General features: G+C 48.2%; 1 protein-coding gene across 1 annotated transcript in view; it reads left to right on the top strand.

Moving 5' to 3' along the window:
- DNAH9 (dynein, axonemal, heavy chain 9) overlaps positions 1-13,840 on the top strand; it is a 218,965-nt gene extending 205,125 nt beyond the window's left edge. Inside the window, exons 69-70 of the mRNA XM_009894355.1 lie at positions 6,413-6,802; positions 13,562-13,840. Coding sequence (XP_009892657.1) covers positions 6,413-6,802; positions 13,562-13,789 — 618 coding nt within the window. The 3' untranslated portion in view covers positions 13,790-13,840. The remainder of the gene's footprint in view (positions 1-6,412; positions 6,803-13,561) is intronic.
- The last annotated feature ends 7,402 nt before the right edge of the window (positions 13,841-21,242 follow it).

The raw sequence follows: 21,242 nt of genomic DNA, 5'->3' as shown, positions 1-21,242 counted from the left end.
CCGTGGGCTCTTTCTGCAGGCAGCGCTGCTGTCCAGACTTGACAGCTAGGTCTCACGCTCAGTTTGGAAGAGAAATCAGTCTTTAATTGTTCCTTCTGAGAGCAGCTCCTGGGAGAGCTGTTAATGCATGTTAATCTCTGGGATTGGGGATCTTTACTGACAGCGCTCGGAGGAGGAGAGTTTACATAACGGGAACCACAGATCTCCGAAGAGAATAAATAAAACACAGAGGAAGCAAGTCTTATTGTTTTTAACTGACTATCTGCTAAAAGAAGGCGATTTGGAAATGTCATGCCTAATTTGAATTTTTGAATAATTCATTGTGTCTGTGTAGCGGAAAGTGATTGTTTGGTCCAAAAATAGGAGACATCCCATTAAGAGGAAGAGAAATTGCAATAGACTGGTAGCCATCAGAAATAACGGGCGTGTTGCATTTCAAAGCCCGTTGTTCTGGATGACTTCGGTGAGACCAGAGGCTGGGCTGAACCACTCGCATGTTAATGCTGTACCCGCTGTAATTTTTGCATGCAGGTTTTCTATTTTGCAACTTCAGTGAGGGATAAGCCTCCAGAATGAGGATAATAAATATTATAAAAGGATAAAGTAAGACCAAATATTGTAAGGCTAGCTGGGTATTTGACTGTATCAAGTGAAAATAACCTTAACTGAGAAAACAATTTGTGACAATAGTCTCCTCATCTTGAGGGAATGTCTGCAGGCTGATTAGGATTTCCTTCAAGGGTGTCTTTAATGAAAATTACTCCCAGCATTTTGGAAAAAAAAAAAAAAAAGTAACTTGAATCATTCTGGATGCACGTTAGTATTCAGTGTCTGAAATGCAAATTTATGCATAATTGTGTTTGGACAACTATAAGAGATAGCTGCTATAGATGCTTTGAACCCTCACAGGAGATTCCAACAAGTATGCTTGAGTGCGCAGGCTTTAAAAATTGGTTTTCTTAATCCTTCCTGAGAATTACATTTGCTAATTCATTTGTTTCCTGAAAATAAAACTAGGTAGGATATATGATCATGAGGGTTATGCCTTTAAATCAGTTTGACTGCTTGCACTCATTTTGCAATATTTTTACCTGCTTGAAAAGCTTGCCCAGAGTGCAAAACACTGCCTATTGCCATGAGAAGGCCCTGTGGTTCTCAGTGTCCTGCTGTGACCGGTGCAGTACTTTGCCTCTCTGACTTTTTTCTCTTCCTACATGGTCTTGCCATGGCTTCAGCCAGAGACCAGCCTATTGAACAGGTCCTCTCAGGGTCTTAGTTCTCCTGGGATAGGAGATGATGAGCCATGTGATATGAATGAAGAAGGAACCACAGAATCACAGAATGGTCAGGGTTGGAAGGGACCTCTGGAGATCATATCGTCCACCCCCCCACCAGAGCAGGGGCACCTCCAGCAGTGGCACAGGATGGAGTCCAGGTGGGTTGGGAATGGCTCCAGAGGGGGAGACTCCCCCACCTCTCTGGGCAGCCTGTGCCACTGCTCTGCCACCCTCACAGCAAAAAAGTTCCTCCTCGTGTTCAGACAGCACTTCCTATGGTCAAATTTGTGCCCGTTCCCTCTTGTCCTGTCACTCCCCTCAGTCTTCTTTTCTCCAGACTAAAAAGCCCCAAGCCCCACAGCCTCTCCTCATCAGAAAGATGCTCCAATCCCCTCATCATCTTTGTAGCCCTTTGCTGGACCCTCTCCAGCAGTTCCCTGTCCTTGACCCGGGGAGCCCCGAACTGGACGCAGTACTCCAGATGTGGCCTCACCAGGGCAGAGTAGAGGGGGAGGATGACCTCCCTTCACCTGCTGGCCACACTCTTCTTGATGCCCCCCAGGATGCCATTGGCCTTCTTGGCCACCAGGGCACATTGCTGGCTCATGGCATCCAGTTGTCCCCCAGGACTCCCAGGTCCATTTCACAGAGCTGCTCTCCAGGTCAACCCCTAACCCATACCCTTGCATGGGGTTATTCCTCCCCAGGTGCAGGACCCTACACTTGCCACAGTGATACTTAAATCAGAAAGCCACAGCAACTGCCCCCTGATGAGGTCACATCATTGTGACAGCCTTCTGAAGCTCACTACCAGACCCTCAGGTTAGACATGGCCATGCTTTTCTGTTGTGTGAGCTTTAATTGTGTGTCAGTAAATTCTCTTATAGTGTGTTATAGATAAACAGTTTGGGTACCTAAGAGGAAATGCAGGGGGCACACACTGCCTTTGTATTTCTTTGTCGCTTCATGGCAAATACCAAAATGAGAAATCTTTAATTTGTGTTTGACCCTTGTGCTTGGAATTACGCAGGACTTTAAAGACCTTTTACCAGGTAACTCATCATTTTGAGATACCCTACAAATGTAAAATCACTGAATAGAAATAATTAGATTATTTACTGGCACAGACTTACTTGGTCCCTGCTCATGTGAAGTGACAGAAAGTGATGTGTATTTTGAAAGGTGGTTACAGCTGTTCCTCATGTTTTAGTGGGATTAATTGTAAACAGTCCTGCTTCCACCTTTTCATTCAACCCTATTTGTCACTTTTAGCTTCAAGCATGTTAAAGCAAAAAACATCTTAAAACCTTTATAAACATGAAAGGTGTCCACCAGAAATCTGTTCTCCGTGGGGAAACCCAGCAGGTTCAGGAACTTGCTGCCTCTAAAAGTTTACTACTTTTAACAAGTCATCTTTGGAGGAGAGGTTTAACAATGCCTTTTGCCAGTCCATCCTATTGAGAGGTGAACGTTTCCCAGGGTGGAGACTTCGGCATGGGAAACCAAAGATCTCTGGGGGGCAGCTCTGAACGGGGATCTCAGGGCTGCAGTGGCTTCCAGGCATGGGGCAGTACAAATCTGAATTGGTGGGTGCTGAGGAGACACATCACCTTGAAGTACTGCCCTTGCACATTGCCAGACAAAATGAATTTTTTTGTGGATGTTTAGAAATTTTCACGGGGAGGGGGGGGAAAGTGGGGAAAAGAACTCCAGAAGTGCTAGAGTGGACATTTCCAGTGCCTGAATTCAGCTGACGCCCTCCTCCCTTTGACAAGACACAGCATGTGGGGTAGATGTGTGTTCAAGTCCTTCGTTTTAGCTGTCATCCAGCAGCTCTGAGTGCTGCGTTTGCAACAGCGTAGTTAGCTCAGAGGATTCCTGTGATGTTGACAAGTTGTCTTCCCAGCTCGGGAGTCTCTGGTCTCTTCGCGGTGTACTTCCTTTGAGAAAATGCTCACTGACCCAAGAACGCCGGCACACTCGTTTGCCCCAAGTCCTGATCTCTCAGCACTGAGCCCACTTCCACCTGTCAGTGCCAGATGCAGCACAGGTCGTCAACACGGGTGCTCATTACTGCTCTGCCATGGTCTGGTTGGGTGTCCAGATGTGGTCTTGTCCTCCTGTAGCCCGTTGGTGTGATGTGTGGATGACAGCTCTGCGGGGAATGCTCAGCATAGGAATAAATGGCAAAGATTTTTAACTGCTGGACTCTGACAAGCATTGCTAAATGCGCGTTGGGGTTGCTTTAAGCGGGTTTCAGCTTTTGCTAAAGCTTCATAGATTTTTGTGGCCCCAATAAAGGGCACCTCTGCTGACCTCATGGCTGGAGGCACTGAAGTCCTGTGAAAGAACAGTTGGAATTTTTTAATGTGAATAGACTGACCCAATTCCCTCGCCCTCGTTCTCAACAACAGCTCAACTGATTTCAGTTAATCTTTCCAAAAACACTCAGCCTGAGGCAAAGAGAAACTGTAAGTCAGATAAATTTTGGCAAAATGATAAGGGGACAAATGTAAGTATTTATAATGAAAACTAGTGATCAACATTAACTGTAAGTCTCGAAACCGCTCTGGTGTGTCGCACCCCTCTGGCTCAGCGTGGGGCATGCACAGACGTACATTGTGAAGGGCATTACACACCTGCAGAAGCTGAGCCGGCCTTTGCAAGTTTTGGGGCTTGCAGACTGCTTGGCTTGAGCCTCACAGAACCACAGGTTAGTTGTTCTGGAGAGCGTCTAGTCGAGCCCCGTGCTCAAAGCAGGGTCGGGCAGAGGAGGTTGCCCAGGACCACACTCTGGTGGGTTTTGAAAATTCCTGAGGACAGAGACTCCACAGCCTCTCTGGGTAACCTCTTCCAGTGCTCGACCACCACCACAGAAAAAAAGTTTGTGCTTGTGTGTCAACAGAATGTCTTGTATTTTAGGTTGTTCCCAGTGCCTCTTGTCCTGTCACTGGACACCACCAAGAAGAGTCTGGCTCCATCTTCTTTACTTCCTACCATCAGATATTCACGGATATTGAAAAGATCCTCCGAGTCCTCTCTTTTTGAGGCTGAACAATCCCAGCACTGGATCCAGTGTGCCAGATGTTGCCTCACTAGCGCTGAGCAGAGTGCTGCCATTGACCTGCTGGCAATGCTCCTGCTAATGCAGCCCAGGATGCTGGTGGCCTTCTTTGCTGAAGGGACACACTGCTGACTCCTGGTCAGGACTCCCAGGTCCTTCCCTGCAACTGCTTTCCAGGCAGTTGGTCCCCAGTGTGTACTGGTGCACGGGGTTGTTCCTCCTCAGGTGTAAGACTCGGCATTTCCCTCTGTTGAATTTCATGAGGTTCCTCTCGGCTCAGTTCTCCAGCCTGTCCAGGTCCCTCTGAATGGCAGCACACATATCTTTGGGTATCATTGGTGGTCCTGTGGAAGAGTATAAGGGGGTAATAGTCTGAATGCTGGACAAACCTCAGCAGTTTTTCCACAGTGTCCTGGATCCAAGCTCCCAGCACGCAGTAAATGTCCTTGGAGAGCAAGACAGGTTGGCAGATGGGGACCTCTGTCCTCTGCAGCAGGGAGTCACCTACTGCTGTCACTCACTAATCTCACCTGTGCTGCTGCATGGCTCAGGCTCCATCGGCATGGATGCTGTGATGGGCAGAGTTCCCAACCCCTTGTCTCCTACCTGGGCACTGAACCTATTCTGTAGCTGCAGATCTGCAGGTGTACAGAAGCCTTGTTCCTGTTGCTGGTAGTCACAAGCTTCCAGCCTTCACCATCGTGGGGTTCTCCCTTTCCCAGGCAGACAGGCACAGCCTCTGCCTGCCTTCTTTCAGTACTGTTGGGAGTTGAGGCTCCTCTTGTATCTGCAGGGTCTTAGAGAAGATCCAGCTGGTCTCTTTCTCGTCATCACTGATGCTAAACGGTTTGGTGGCCTCCTCCTGCACACCTTTTTACTTGATGGCACAGGTCCTCCTCCAATGCACATCTCCTACAGGCAGGGAGACAGCCTCCCAGCCCCGGGACTCCAGGCACTGCCTGCAGTTCCAGACGTGATGAGCTGCAGCCTCCATCAGCAGCTTGGTCCGAACTGAGGCTTCTGCTGTGCCAGGGACAATTGCTCCAGATGGTGGCAGGGAAAGTGCCCCATGGCATGTCACCATCATGGCTAAGCAAATGTATGCTGCCCTGGGCAGAGCTTGTGAGCCCCGTCTGTGTCGTGCTGCACGACCTGCCGCACAAACTGCTGCATCTCTTAATGGCTTCTCTTGGCTCCCTTTCAGCAGTGGTACCATCCTGGCATCTCTTGCTTAGAGTTAATGTAATTTAAGATGGATACAGCAGGAGTTTTCTTAATTTTAGACTGGCAGATACTGGGGGCCCTCCGCAGAAGTTCAAGAGGGATGCTGTTATTGCTCTGCAGAAGCCCTTTTTTGGCCATGCAGTGATGTATTCCAGCTCTTCTCCTGCCTGGGCGAAACTGATACAGGTTTCTAAAAGCTTTAAAAACAATTAATTGCTGGATAAAGGAAAAGCCAAACCTCTCTTTGTCTCTCACTTGGCTGAATCATATCTTAATTTGTTGTGTTTCCCTGCTGTGAGAGAAACTGTGATTACATTTGCAGGCACCATGCGAAGTCAAAAAGAAAGACTTGCACTGAAAGTAATCAAGCAGGAGGGGAGTGAGGGGAAGCAGAGGAGAGGAGGGGGATAGGACTTGGCATAACGAATATTTGGAAAGTTTTGGAGTAGATCATCAAAGACTCCAGTATCCTGCCCTGGCAGTGTGAGTGAGAACAGCTTTGCACCTCTGAAAATCTACCCCATAAAGATCTTCAGTCAATGGGAGAAAACAGAAACACCACTGGGACAACTGAGGGACACTCATGCTCACTGGCCTTCTGTTACACATTTTTTCCCTCAAGTCGTATTTTTACAGTAGCGAAGATGAGGGTGCACTAATATGCAATAGTGCACCCTCTATAAATGTTTATGAAGATTCAAAACTCACTAAGAAATTCATGGTATGAATGCTTGCGACTGTGTCAGGTGTCACTCTCTTCCACACTTCCTAGCTCAGCCTCCGCTTTCAAGCAGGCTTTGGTCAGGTTAAACAGTTGTCGGTGCTAATTATGCCCTTTCTCACCCAGGGAGAACTGACCATGACAAGTGACATGGAGAACCTGCAGAATGCCCTCTTCTTGGACACGGTGCCTGAGTCCTGGATAAAGAGGGCTTACCCTTCCACAGCCAGCCTGGGCACGTGGTTTGCTGACCTCCTCACTCGCATCAAGGAACTGGAGGCCTGGACAGGAGACTTCTCCTTACCCTCTGCAGTGTGGCTTGCTGGGTTCTTCAATCCCCAGTCTTTCCTGACAGCCATCATGCAGTCCACAGCCCGGAAGAACGAGTGGCCTTTGGACAAGATGACCTTGCAGTGCGATGTGACAAAAAAGAACAGAGAAGATTTTGCCAGTCCTCCTCGGGAAGGGGCATATGTCCATGGTTTGTTCATGGAGGGCGCGCGCTGGGATGCACAGGTGAGCTCACCAAGACTCTCGCGTTGAGAGAGAAGCCATGGATGTTACGCCTTTATCGCTTGGTAGGGTGGGGAACTGCTCAGCGCAGAGGGGTGCTCATCTAAAATAGTCATTAAAGCTGCCTCTTCAGGAATGGGAAAGGCATGAAAGATGGGCCTCTCCTCTGCAGCCTAGAGTGGGTATCCAAGGTGGTCAGATGAATCACCCCTTGGAGTGTTTGTGTTATGGCTTCTGTTTCAAGGGAGTTCAGGGTGGCCAACTTGGACTGATGCATCTAGTTTTCACAAGGTGAATCTCAACCTCAGCGTACATTGACTAAACTGTGGTGGGTACTCATGGTGTTACTACGGACAGAACACATGGGGTCCCCTCAGGGCTGTATTGTCCATAAACCTTCACATGGTTGTGATTTCGCTGCTGCCTCCAAAAATGACGTGGCAGACATTTGCATTGTCATTACTCTGACACCTGTTTGGCAGCAGTGAGGAGAAAGGAGAGGACTCCTACATGTCGCCAGAGCTGAATGGGTGGGATGTACCACATCCAGACCACTGTCCTTTTGCTAATGGGTGCTGCAGCATGTCATGTGCATAGATAGATCTTGTGGCCACAAATTAATCACACTCTTTAGCCATCCCTTTAGGGTGGCAAATAAAGCTTGCACAGAAGTCTAACCTGTATGGTCAACGTGGACTCTGGCTGATGACTCCGCATGGCGGGGACAGACAGACAGCGCGGGTGGCCCTCGCTCTTCTTCCTTCCCCTTCTGGATGTGGCCCAATACCATCCAGCTGTAGCACAGCCTCAGGACAGCCACGGTGGGAACCATACCCTCCAAGTGGGTGGCTGAGGGAAACACACACGCGTGCTGTTAGCTGTCAGCGCTCCTCTTGCAGAGCACCTCTCAGCGCAGCATCCCAGAGGAGCACGATTGTCCCTGTCATTCCTTCTGACAGTTGTCAGCTGTTAGGAGAGCAGTCTGCAGAGCGAGAGCCATTAGGCTGACAAATCCCCACCGGGCTCAGTCCTGCGTGTTGCCTGCCCCGTGGTACCGTGACTCCCTGTTTGTGCTGCGTGCGAGAACTAAATGACAGTGATTCATGCGGCTCTTACTCTGGGCAGCCAGTGCGATGCTCCTGCTGCCAGTGATGTGTGAGAGAGCGAGGGCTGAGCAAAGTGGGTCACCCAAAACTTACTTATCTGTGTCAAGTTTACCCCCTCACAGGGAGAGACTTTTATTTCAGAGGCAGCTCTTTACAGTCTTAACCTTGAAGATCCTCCTTTATCTGTTGTGGGCCTTGGCGGTAGGATGCTGGGGAGAGAGGCCGCATCTGTTATATACCATATCCCAACCTGACCTTGCAATTCAAATTTAATACTCGTCATTTATTTTTCTGCTCCCTCTCTGCAACAGTTTTCCATGAAGGATAGGAAATTAGGCAAAGCTTTGAATTCACTCACTGATGGCATCCAGTGCATTTTGTCACAAATCCTTGGGAAAGTCAAGACTCCATTTTCTCTCTGGAAATGGGTTGACGTGCGCATTGGGTCTGGAGAGCCACAAGTGGTCAGGAACATTGGCAAAGGCTCTGTCAGAAGGTTGCAGTAAAGATCTCACGTGGGTGTAAGGTCCCATCTCCTGCCTCGCTGGTTTTGGCTCTGCTAATAGCAGAAGTCACAGTAGGAGGAGAGAGACTAACTCAGTCCATTTCCCCATCCCTGGTCCTACAGTTCCCTGCCTGTTCCCGTGTCTGAGCCTTTGGTGTGGCTGCTGTACAAAACCCCTCGCAGCTCTTGGAGATCGCAACCCCATACTACTGCGACCACTGGATTTCAGTTACCCTCAAAACCTGACATTTTAAGCTGATACAAATCACCTGGACACAACAGTGCACAGGAAGTTTAAAAAAAATCCTGGTCTTGCATATCGAATACTCCATTAAAAACAGATTCTAGTGTTATGTCTTCCTTTACCGTTGTTACCACCAGATATAATGGTGAAAATGGCTGTGTGCTGTGGAAGTTTTACCTGTCCCCCAGTGATAGTGGAAGTGAAGAGTGAGAAGTTTTTGTGGTGCAAAGCCAGAAATCTTTTGGGAAGCACATGGCTTCTCCCCTCTGCCTCCCCCAATAGCTTATATGGGTGATTGCATTCAGCAATGAGCTTTGTCTTCAGAAACCATCCACACTTTAGTAAATGTGTTTTTCTGGTTACATTTTCCTTGTGATTGAAAGATACTGAGCAATTACGTTTGTAGAACCATGCATAATCTCTGGGTATCATGCTCCGGTTTCTTTCAGAAAGGAAAAGAGTATTTTCATATGTTGCTGCTCACACTGAAATATCATTTCCACCTGGTGGAACTATTCATTTTACCTGTAATCCAGTGAGCACCAGAATATATTAATGATGCAGCATTTTTAAAACAGGTGCACAGTTCTTTTGGGTTGTGTACTCCTTCCAAATTAATCCTCTGATAAGAATGGCAGGTCATGTTTAGAAGAACTCCTCTGGGGATCACCTCCACTTCTAAAAGAATATTTCACATTTAGATTGTGCCTCCAAAAAAGGAAAAAGTCCTTCTTATGTTCTGCTACTCACATTTTTCTATTTATTTAAACATTTATGTTTGCCCTTGGGTGTCTTAAATTTATAAAACATTCATTACAAAACAGCAGGCAGCTATTAGATGAAATGAAACCAAGCAGGTTATTTTGGGTCCAAATGATCTGTTGCTGTAACACTGTTAAAGCCAGTGGGACTCAGGGAGAGATGGTTCGACTGGTGACACCATGAGATGTTTTATCTCAAGCTATGGGAGACTGTGGACTGATTCCCAGCTTTCTTGCTCCCAGCTCCCAGGAGAGTTTGGTGCCAAGGCTGTGCCCTGCTCCTCACCAGGGCTGCTGGAGCACAGCAGGACAAAGGGAGAGGTGGGGTTTGCACCACATGTGCCACACAGAGCTTTGCCGGTGTAGACAGTGCACCACCTCGTCCTTGGAAGAGATGCACAGGCAGCACACAGCGTGGTGTAACACTGAGAGAAATCCAGCTAAAGGAGTGTTCATGGTCTGTGGGACAATCATAATATACAATAACAAATATATTTCAGTTATATAAGCATTTCCATTATAAAAGCTATTGTTCTGTATCAAAATAATAGAATGTACAAACAGTAAAAAAACCATTCTGACATCTGTGAAGCACTATGGGATTTTGAAAAGGGGGGGGGGTGTCAAAAAGTCAGTATGAAATAATTCCTTAGAACATCTATGGAGATGACTGTGATCTCTGTCATGCCTCCTTCAAGCCACAACAGCTATGGCGTGCACTTTTAAAAGATAGTCCTACGTAAAGCACCAGTCTTTAACGAGCAGAGAGGCTTAGAAGGGCAGATCTGTGCTGCAAGGAGCAGTCACATTTATTTGACGGTTCCAGTAGCTCGATATCTTTGGGAACAGTTGCACACCACTCATTTTTATCTGAGATGCTCCCAGCAGCAGATGCAGATGGAAACACCATCAGTGTGCAACCCAGCACTGACACAGCCCGTTCTGGTGCTGCAACCCCAAACATCACAGCTGGCTGTGTTCTCCTGCAGAGGCATGAGATACATTAAGTCTTCTGCATCAGAGATTAATTTTTTTCCCAGGAGAGTGAGCTGGGACATCACATGAAGTCTTTTCTTGAAGATGTCAACTGTCGGTAATGCCTATGTATTTATGAGCTATGAGAGTGAGAGCAGGATGTGGCTCAAGCTGAGGTCTCCAGTGATAAACTTGCAATGCAGCCATGGTGGGGACACTTGCAAATTGTGCTGTGAACAGCCAGTCTCTTATTTATGGTTATTTTGAAAAATTAATAACTTGGCAAACGCTTTTCCATCTGTATCTCAACTCTTAAACTACTCTGTGGTAAAAATTCTTCTTGTATTTGGCTTTACTGGACAGCACATAGAATCATAGAATGGTTTGGGTTGGAAGGGACCTTGAAAATCATCCAGTTCCACCCCCCTGCCCTGGGCAGGGACACCTCCCACCAGCCCAGGTTGCTCCAAGCCCCGTCCAACCAGGCCTTGAACACCTCCAGGGATGGGGCAGCCACAGCTTCTCTGGGCAACCTGCCCCAGTGCCTCACCACCCTCAGAGTGAAAAATTTCTTCCTGATCTCTAATCTGTCTTCCCTTTTCCAGTTTGAAGCCATTTCCCCTTGTCTTATCCCTACATGCCCTTGGAAAAAGTCCCTCTCCAGCTTTCTTGTAGGACCCCTTCAGACACTGGAAGGGGCTCTGAGGTCTCCCCTTTTTCGCCTTCTCTTCTCCAGGCTGAACCCCCCCAACTCTCCCAGCCTGTCCTCCCAGCAGAGGGGCTCCAGCCCTCCCAGCATCTCCGGGGCCTCCTCTGGCCCTGCTCCAACAGCTCCGTGTCCTTCTGCTGGTGGGACCCCCCGAGCTGGAGGCAGCACTGCAGGGGGGTCTCCCCAGAGCAGAGCGCAGCAGAGGGGCACAATCCCTCCCTCGCCCTGCTGGCCACGCTGCTGGGGTGCAGCCCGGGATGGGGGTGGCTTTCTGGGCTCTCAGTGCACGTTGCCAGCTCATGTTGAGCTTCTCATCCACCAACACCCCCTAGTCCTTCTCCTCAGGGCTGCTCTCCATCCATTCTCTGCCCAGCTTGGGTTTGTGGTTGGGATTGCTCTGACCCAGGTGTAGGACCCTGCACTTGGCCTTGTTGAACCTCATGAGGTTCATAAGAGCCCACCTCTGAAGCCTGTCCAGGTCTCTCTGGATCATTAGGTCTTCTTCAGTGCATGCTCCATGGATGGCTCTTTTTCTCGTTCCCCATGTCCAGCTGAAGCCACTAACTCCAGCAATCTCTGGGGCACCTTGGAGCAATGTTCCCTGCTGGCTACATTGCTGGTCTGATCACCAGCCCCCCTTCCCTGCAAACAGAGGCAACTGTCTGAGGGACAACCAACCTGTGCTGAAGGTCTTTAGTCCAACTGACCCTAAATTAGCTGTGGTGCACGTGTGCCTGTGCGGTAGCACCTCAAAATGCAGTTGAGTGAGAGGGGATACTGGCTCACTGTGTGTGTATTCGGGCCCATCGATTTGCATCCTTGGCTTGGGACAGATTGGTTTGTGTCTTCGGACCCATCGATATGTGGCAGTGTAATATGTCCACTCTTCAAATCGCCTGTTGAGGAGCCAGGACAAGCAGAAGTGAAAACTTCTTTAGCGTCTGAGCTCTCTGAGCACAGAACAGTGGCTTTTTACCAGGTACGCTGTGCCAGTAGTTAGTGAAAATTGCTTTCAGAGTAGAATTAATTTCTGATGATGAGAGCGATAAAAAATGCAAATGCAAATCAGCCCAGACATAACACAATGACGTGTTCCGCAGAGATGATACTTCAGGAAGATTTCAACTCTTGTTAACCCAGAAATGGGTAGAATATGCCTTGGAAATTTGATTTGAGGAATTGTCAACAGTAAAAAAAGATCTGATCAAAATCCAGCCTCAGAAATGAAAGATGTGGATTTAAAAAGAGTGCATAATAATGCTTGATAAATAGCTTCTTTTCAAGGTATTACAAGAATTATTTAATGTTTGTTCAGCACGTTGGAAATATAAAATTCTAAATCACAGTTGGATTTATCACAGCTTAGTATAACAGATGGCATTAGTACAATTAAACCGAGGTGTGTCGCAAGAGGGATTATTTCTCTCCACTCATTTGCAGAACTAAATAAACTACCAGAGAGGTTGACTGTCATCCCACAAGTCTGATCTAAGAGCATTTGAAATAATAATGATACGTGAAGCTAAGCTGCAGTGAGAGGCAGTTTCTTTAGCACTGAGGAGTTTTATTTCCGTTTCTGTATTTGTTTTAATTTGGTCTATCTAGCTCCCATTTAGCAATTTTGCAGGCTTTCCTGGAAACTGATTGATGTGTAGGGCATTTTATTGTCAGAAAGACAAACAGAAGTTGCCAGAGAGACCCAAGTTAGAGAAACAAGCGGCTGATTTCATGCCCTGACAGCGTACTGTCCTTCTCCTGCCTTGGGCAGCCTGCCGAGCAGGAGCACTGCTTTGAAGAGGATAATGTGGACTTTTTTTTTTAATGATAGTAATCCCTCAGGAATAGCCTCTCTGAATCCCCCTTGTTGGTGTGAGCAGCCGTGAGAGTGGAAACCAGCCTGTGGATCCCTTTGAGGGCCACACAAAACATTGCACAGACATGTGTATCCCAGGTCAAGCTCCAGTTTTGGTGGTGTGGTTGGAGACTTGGTTCCTTTTAGACCTTTCTCAAGTGAGTGTTGTTCTCCATCCTGAGCCCTGCTCAGGTGTCCACAGCTGGTCCTGGCACAAGCAACACTTCCCACAAGGTGGCTCTGCTCTGGCAAAACCTTGGCTAAGAGCAGCACTAGGACGATGTGGCTGGACATAGCCAGGAACATTGTTCCCCTGCAAAGTCCAGCTCAGGTGTTGGGGGGTTCAGGCATCCGGTGAGAACAAGCGTCTGTACGCGCACCTTGGAATAAGCTACGCTTAAGGAATACTTCTGATGAGCCAGGATAGGTGTTTGATCCAGACCCTCCTTACCTCAAATAGACTCATCCACCCCTGGGATCTCAGGAAAGATGCTTGCACTTGCCCAGTAAGTCCGGCTTGTATAAACATCGCAGAGGATCATGTGCGTTGGGGTACAGCTGATGGGTATCTTGGAAATCTAACTAAGACTTTGTCTTCTTTCCTTTGTAGACTGGGATAATCACAGATGCCAGGCTCAAGGAACTAACCCCGGCCATGCCCGTCATTTTCATCAAAGCTATTCCTGCTGACAAACAAGATATCCGTAGTGTGTACCCATGTCCTGTGTACAAAACACGCCAGAGAGGGCCAACTTACGTGTGGACTTTTAACCTTAAAACTAGAGAAAATCCTTCCAAGTGGGTGCTTGCTGGTGTGGCGTTGCTGCTACAGATCTAGGCCCACCAGCAGAGCACCTCATCTGCAACTCCCTAACGATGTCTTTCTCAGACAGTTAAAACAAAAATATCCTGTGACTGAAGCCGAGCTCCGTCTCTCCGAGTGCTGGGCACTTCACCGAAACGGAGCCTGCAGGGAGGTGGCAGAGGTGCAGAGGGATGCATGGACCACATTCTTGGCTGCTGCGAATCAATGTCCTGTCATTCCTGCACTGCTGCGCTGGAAGAGCCCAACCCACAGCTGATCTTCCACACCAGAGAGTGCAAAGCTCAAATCGGAATTTAATGTTTATGTCTCTTTTGTGATTCAATGTAGTTTTAATGTCAGTGGCCTTCTCCAGTACCCTTAGATAGCCCAGTGACCTCTGCGATTCTTTAGACCTGGTTCTTTTCTCTACAGAGTGTTTCTTTGTCAGACGTGTACTGTCGAAAGTTGGGGGCTCAGCAGGTGGTGTGGATGTGAACTGTTTCTTGCTAATATTCCTGTAAATTTTAGACACTTTAAAACTAGTGTTAATATCTAATGTGCTTAATGTCATCAACAGTAAAAATACAGCACGGGGTTTGTTTAAGAAGAATATTTCACAATGATAGAAATTTACTAATAAAAGTCATTATTCCTGGACTAGTGTGTGAAAATTGCCTGGAGGCCTGTGTCGCGTGTTTGCTCACTGTATGGCGAACGCGTGCAGGGTCGGGTGGGACAAACATCGCCGTTTGAATAGTTGCACTGGCAATTACAAATGCAGCGAGTGAGACCTGGTGTGTTTCAAGAGCGGAGAGCACAGAGAGGCACCGGGCTGTGCGTTATCTTAATGAGCCACACGCACAGCGCGTTGCCCTGGACGGCAGAAGCTGTACACTTGGGCGTGAGGTGATGCGAGGAGTTGGTTTGTATGGGGAAATGCAGCTGTGCTGCACTCCCCGTGCCGTCTGCGGTGCTTCGCTGTGCAGCACCGGACCTTGCCTCCGTCTGATATTTGCTGTTTCTCGTCCTCACAGGGTGCACAGCATCCCCCCGCCCCTCACCACGCAAGTGGACAGGGGTTTGTCATCTGGGGGGTTCCCTGCCGTCGCTGAGCCCACCACGGGTACCAGCCAGTGTGTCGCAGCGAGGCTGTGTAGGGGGGAAGGGGGAGACAGCAGATGTGCAGAAGATTTGGTCTCAGTGGAATTAGCACCACTGAGCACCCCCAAACTCTCCCACCCTAACCCAGTGCCGGGTTACAATCTCACGGCCGGACTGAGGTCTCCAACAGGGACTGTGACAATCCTTTGGGAACAGAGCAAACTCTGTTACTCCAGTGAACCACCAAAGTAAATGATGACCTCGACAAGAACTGCCTTATCTTGAGAGGTCCCCACTCACCAGAGGTGGCCCTGAATGGGCTCATTTGTTGAGCACCAACTGGGGAAAGGGGAGGCTCACTGGCAAACTGTCTTCCACCATGCCTACATGGTGGCATTGAAACTTCCCAGATCCTGTTTCCAGGCAGCCGTGGAGTTCATAGGGTGGGAGTCCGCAGCCTGGAGAGACCTGCGGGTCTGAGTGAGCCGCCTCAGGCTGCCCTCATACTCCATGAGGGACTTGGTTCTCCCACCTCATCCTGCAGTGGTTATCAAGGAGGGGTCAGATCTGGCTTACATTTCCCTGCACTCACTGAAGAAATGGAATGAGTGGCCCAGACCAAGATGTTTAACTTCTAGACTTCTTAAATGAGGTGAGCTGGGCTTGATCAGCCTGTGGTATGGCCACTGCAACCATGGGAGAAGGATCTACCTCCAGGTTAGAAATTATGCTTCCCAGCTGAGTTTGGAGTTCCGTATCGCAAGAGTCCTTGCACACCAGTGGGCAGGAAAGAGCACTGGGTTGTCAGGGGCAGTGCATCTCATGTACCATGTCTTCTAGGTCACCCAGCAGTGTATTTACACCTGTGACAAGCAGCAGCAGTGGCCTGAAATGCAGCTGTGCTGCTTGTGCAGTGGGATGGTGGAGCCGATCTTGGCAGGAATATGGGTAAGAGGCTCATGTACAAACCACAAAAAAAGCTATATCATACCGACCCCACTCTAACCTGCCATATGTCACCAGCCCCACTCTGAAGAGCATTTCGGGAATCCTGTGAATGGGCCAAGCCCATTGCTGTGTCTCAATGAACAGGAGCCCACCAGCATCACTTGAGAGCTCTACAGAGAAAGCTTTCCAGAGAGGCCTATAATCAGAGGTTTCAACAGACTATTTGTTCCTCAGCCAGAGCACCTTAAAGAGGCAGGTAAGTATGAAATTCCCTAACAAACAGAAAGCCAAAATCCAGGAAGAAACAGTCCTGATTGTCCCCCTCTGCACTTTACTGTTCTCCATGTGTTGCCATTCCTGGAAGCACGGGTGTGTTGCATGCCGTGCCCCAAGAAACTTCCAGCAGGCACCACAGTCACTCCTTTTCCATCACCATATACCATATAGTACCACCCTTCCCTGACCTGCTGGGAAATGCTCCCGTGTTCAGGGTGGCTCTGCACAGCCCTGGGTGCCATTCGCGTATGGACAAGGGGGTGTTTGCAAGGACTCATCCAGCTTTCTATTAAACTGAGACCTGGGGAGAGCCCGATGCTGGGAGATGGAGAAAAGGATGATTCAAGTTGTTGCCAAGGAGCTGATACACATTTTGATCATCTTTAACCCTTCTCACTTGCGTCCTGCCACTCTTGAAGGCCTTGCTGTAGTTAAGAATGTAATTAGAGCCTTGAAAAGATGGATGTGTGGAGCTGTACTGGTTTTGGCTGGAACAGTTAATTTTCTTCGTAGTAGCTTGTATGGGTTTGGATTTGTGATGGAAACTGTTGATAATACAGGCATGTTTTAGTTGTTGCTGAGTAGCGCTTGTACCACACTAAGGGCTTTTCTGCTAGCAGTACACTGAAGCTGGGAGGGGACACAGCGGGGACAGCTCACCCTCACTGACCAAGGGGGTGTTCCATACCATATGGTGTCATGCTCAGCAATAAAAGCTGAAGGACGAAGAAGGAAGGGGGAGGATGTTCAGAGTGATGGCATTTGTCTTCCCAAGTCACCGTTACATGTGCTGGACCCCTGCCCTCCTGGGGGTGGCTCAACACCTGCCTGTGATGGGAAGCAGTGAATTAATTCCTTCTTTTGCTTTGCTTGTGCACGTGGCTTTTGCTCTACCTATTGAACTGTCTTTATCTCAACCCACGAGTTCTCTCACTTTTACCCTTCCGACTCTCTCTCCCACCCTGCTGGGAGGGATCGAGCAAGTGGATGAGTGGTTCTTGGCTGCCTACCAGGGTTAAACCACGACGGCGTTTCTGTGGGTGGCCTCAGCACACACTGATGGGGACATGGTCACCTCTCTGCCAGGCCAGCGTATCAGCTTCCCACACTGTATTGTCCTCCTACCCAGAGTAGTGTAGGAGGGTAAAGTCCCCAGGCTTTGCAGGAGATCCACAGTAACTCGCATCTGTTCCTCAGTCTGTTCCTTGGCCTGAGGAACACAACAGCTGTCTTCCTGCAGGAATGAGGAGATGCAGAATCCTTGTCTTTGCAGTCCTGGAGAGCAACGACCTTCTGGACCAAGGTAAGGGGGGAAAACTTTCTGGTAAGAACTTTGCTTAATTGCCAGGCAGTGTCTCCAAGGCACAGCCCCCCAAAACTAATAATGAAGCAGCTAGCTATGGCTTAGCGAAAGACATCTACAAATATCTAATGCAAGGCAGAGAGCTGTCTTAAGCCTCCTATTTTAAAATGTCTCTTAACCCATAAATGAGGTAACAGATTCTGTTGACTACCACACATAATGAGTATCTGGCTAGAAGAGGTCTGTTAGCAAGGGAAACCTATGCTATTAAATTCAATTCCAATTGAATTTAAAACCTGCCAATTAGATATGCAATGTAAACTGGTGACTTTCCACAGCTTTGCAAAGTTGGATGCATTAAATTCTCCATGTATTTCACCATGCAGGAGACTTAGTTGCATAAACAGAGCACTGCTGAGTAGAACACATAAAAGCAGGACCAGAATGTATAGTAAGTGCATTGTCCTCCAGATAACATTGCTGGATTAGTCTTTCTTTGGTATTTCTTCAATGCTTCTTTTACCACAAGCTTCTCAGTGCTCCATATGTGGGATTTCCTGCCGTTCTGGAGACTGTTGCTGTCCTAAACTTCGTACTTCTTCTGTTTTAAAACCCATCTTCCTTTTTCCAGCGTAGTAGGGCCTCTCTCTGCTCAGTGTTGCCCTCCAATGTGCCCCCATACCTTCAGGAAAGGATAAGTTCAGTAATTCTCCAGGCACTGCTTGCTCTTTCCAGAGCAACAGCCTGGGCTGTTCTCTTGCCAGCTGAAGAAGAATGGGATGTTGACGACAAAATGGATCCGATTGTTTTATTATATATATCTTCCTGCATAATTCACCAGTTGGGCAGGCAGGATAGTGGGGAGATATTTATAGATACTAGAAATGTCACCGGGGTGCTCATTCTTCATCCTTTGAAAATCATCACAGGAAGGAGTTGGCTGCAAAATGCTACAAGAGGATAGTGAATAATTTGATGCTTTAGGGGAAGAAAAAATCTGACAGGCATGAGATTTTCCAGCCGTATCTGCCGAAACCAGGCAATTAAATATAGCTGGTCCGGCCATTCATTAGGAGTGATGCATTAGTCAAAGGTGAATCTTTTCCGTTTGTGAGCTCTTGGAGATAGCTGCCCACCTGGCATCGCGCACTTTCCTTCCTTCCCACGTTCTGCCCTTGGTTGAGTGGAAGGGACTGAGCAGCGAAGAGCCCTGTCCCCAAAGCCGGCACAGCCCAATGCTGAGAGACTCCAGGGCCGGCGGAGCTGCAACGCTTTGGAGGACATCCAAGGCAGAGCTGAGATTAATCTGGAGGTGGGCAGGCAGGGCAGGCAGGGCAGGCAGGGCAGGCAGCTGGAGTTGTTATGCAGCACTGTGCAGCTGCGACAGTATGAAGCTTTAGGGCAGCATGGCAGGAGGGGGCCATGTGGTTGCTGATTTTTGGGGAAAGCTGGAGACCCTGTGAAGTGATTTTCCATCACTGGAATAAGTTTCATGAGACCGGTCCCCAGGCCCAGCCCTGAGGCTGCTCTCCTGCCCTATAGCACCTTCAGCCCTAAACCCTCTCCTTCATCCTGGCTTCAACACTCACTTCCCCAAGCCTGATGCAACCCCAACCCTTCCTTCTGCACAAAACCCAACACTGGCCACAAAACGAGTAAATATAAAGACTCAAAAACGTGGGTGTTTCTGAACCAAAGAAATGCCTCTTGCAAGCAGAGTTTTGCTCCTGAAAGCAGAGGACCTCTGTGGCCATCAGTTCTCTGGTGTTCGCACACCACCCTCCAATTAGGGAATTGCTGCTTGGAGGACCTGGGATTTAGCTGGAGGCTGGGGAAAGTGAGAAGCCAGGGTTCCTTATGCCAAAAGTGACCACATTTTTTCAGAATGACTTTTCTTTCAGACCAGGGTTATCTCTCATATTTTATCACTCCCCACCATCCAGACTGTGTTTGCAGCTGCTCCTGTCCTCCCTGAGCACCCACATGAAAAAATGAGGTAAACACCTTGGAAAAAGGGCCTCTGGCCTTTGGCAAAAGGGCTGAGTGCCAGCAGAAGTCATGCAGCGAGCCAACCATGGTGGGGTTGAGGGCCCAGGTAGTTCATCCTCCAAGTCATCTGCCAGGGGTTGTGCTGGGGGGATGGCACTTTCTCCTGGGAAATAAGCGTTCAGCCCCCTGTGGCAGGACCTGGTGGTTTCAGAGAGTGGGATTGTGCCACTCTTCTGGTTGAAGGAAGCTGCGTGTCTTTGTAGGTCTTGCAGCAGGTCAGAACCTGGACCAATAGCATTTCTCTTGGGCTCGGGCATGGCATCCTGCAGGGCAAAGCCAGGTGTATGCCCTGCATGCCTCCTGCACAGCTGAAGTCTGAGGCAGTAGATATGTGTGCAAAGCTGAAGGGAGTGGGGATGATGCAGCTGCAAAGGAGTTACTGCTAGAAACCTTGTATGTTTGGGGAAACCACATCTCACTTTTTGCCAAGGAAAAATAAGATAAAAAACTAGGGTTTTTTTGTTTGCAGTGTCCCAGCTTTGCCCCTTTTACATCAGCAGGACGCTTTGAATGCAAAGTCACCCCTTGAGTCAGCCCTTGAGGACGGGGCTTGCACGCCAGCTGGAATCTCAGCACATTCATGTGCCCTGCATTCCAGTGCATTTAGGCACTGCAAAGGTAAGTGCCATCACTTGAGCTGGTCTCTGGGCTCAAGTAGTGAGTGATTCACCTGACCCATCTTAGTGATCTCATGGTGAGATCAGGATCTGCCAAAGTGTCCAGCGTCTCTTTGCCAACTGCATATGGAGCCTAGGAGCCACCAGGTCACACTGAGATGGGGACCTTTCTTACACTTAAGGTCAAGCCCATGTGTCCTTCCCTTTTGCCCTGTCCCAAGAGTTCAGCCAGATCCTGTATCCCGTGATTTCACATGCAGGGCCAGGTAGGGGATGCCCCAGGGAGCCCAGACTGGCTCTCATCCCTTCTGCGTATCTCTGCAGCTGCTGACACCTCACAGCACCCTGTGGGGCTGCTTTGGACCTGCTTCTCAAAAGGTCTGTGGTCAATTAGTTAACTCCAGACTGGTGACATTTTCCAAAGGGATGAAAGCAAAAGAAGGAAAATTCTGCTATTGAATGCTTAATATCAGCTAAAATTGAATGAACTCTCCCGGGGCAGAGAAATGGCTTTTCCGTAGCTTGGGAGTGTTTTACCTGCTGCAAATTATAATTGGCAGAAGAGCACATTTCAAAGTCTTTACAAATGCTTTATAATGGTGTCCCATATGTTGGGGTTAACCAGCTCCGTTCTACTGCAACTGTTTCTCACCGAGCAAAGGACAATGTGGACTAGACACAAAAAAGGAGAACCTGGTTGGTAGTCAGTAGATTGGTTCCACGGGGGCAAATTTATTGGAACTATTATTGGGCACTGGCAATGCCCAGTGATGCAAATTCTGCATGTATCACTGCTCAATTATTTACAGAACAAAACTAGTTGTAACCTATCAGCTAGATGCATTCATTTTATAAAGTGGCATTAATACATTTAATTAGCAGTGGCTTATTACATTCACGTCCGTTATTATGCATTGTTTTTTAAATGACTATAATTGCCCAAACAAATCTACAAATATATTTACCTCGTTAATGGTTGTGAACCTCATTTAAAAAGCTTTTAAATTGTAGAACACATTCATGGAGTTATAACCAGCTCTTCTAATTTGAGTACGAGTGTGCCTGTTAGCGCAGAAGGATTGTTTGAGGCTATAGATACATTGTCCAAAGGCTTTGAAGCCCACTTACCTGTGTGCAAACTTTAAGGTTCACTTTTAGGACACCTTCACAGCATTCCTTTTGACTAGTGTCA

Source organism: Charadrius vociferus, unplaced genomic scaffold (genome assembly GCF_000708025.1).
Source record: "Charadrius vociferus isolate BGI_N301 unplaced genomic scaffold, ASM70802v2 scaffold121, whole genome shotgun sequence".
Taxonomy (NCBI): Eukaryota; Metazoa; Chordata; class Aves; order Charadriiformes; family Charadriidae; genus Charadrius; species Charadrius vociferus.
Note: the sequence above shows the minus strand (reverse complement) of the source record. Positions and strands in the feature narration are given on the sequence as shown.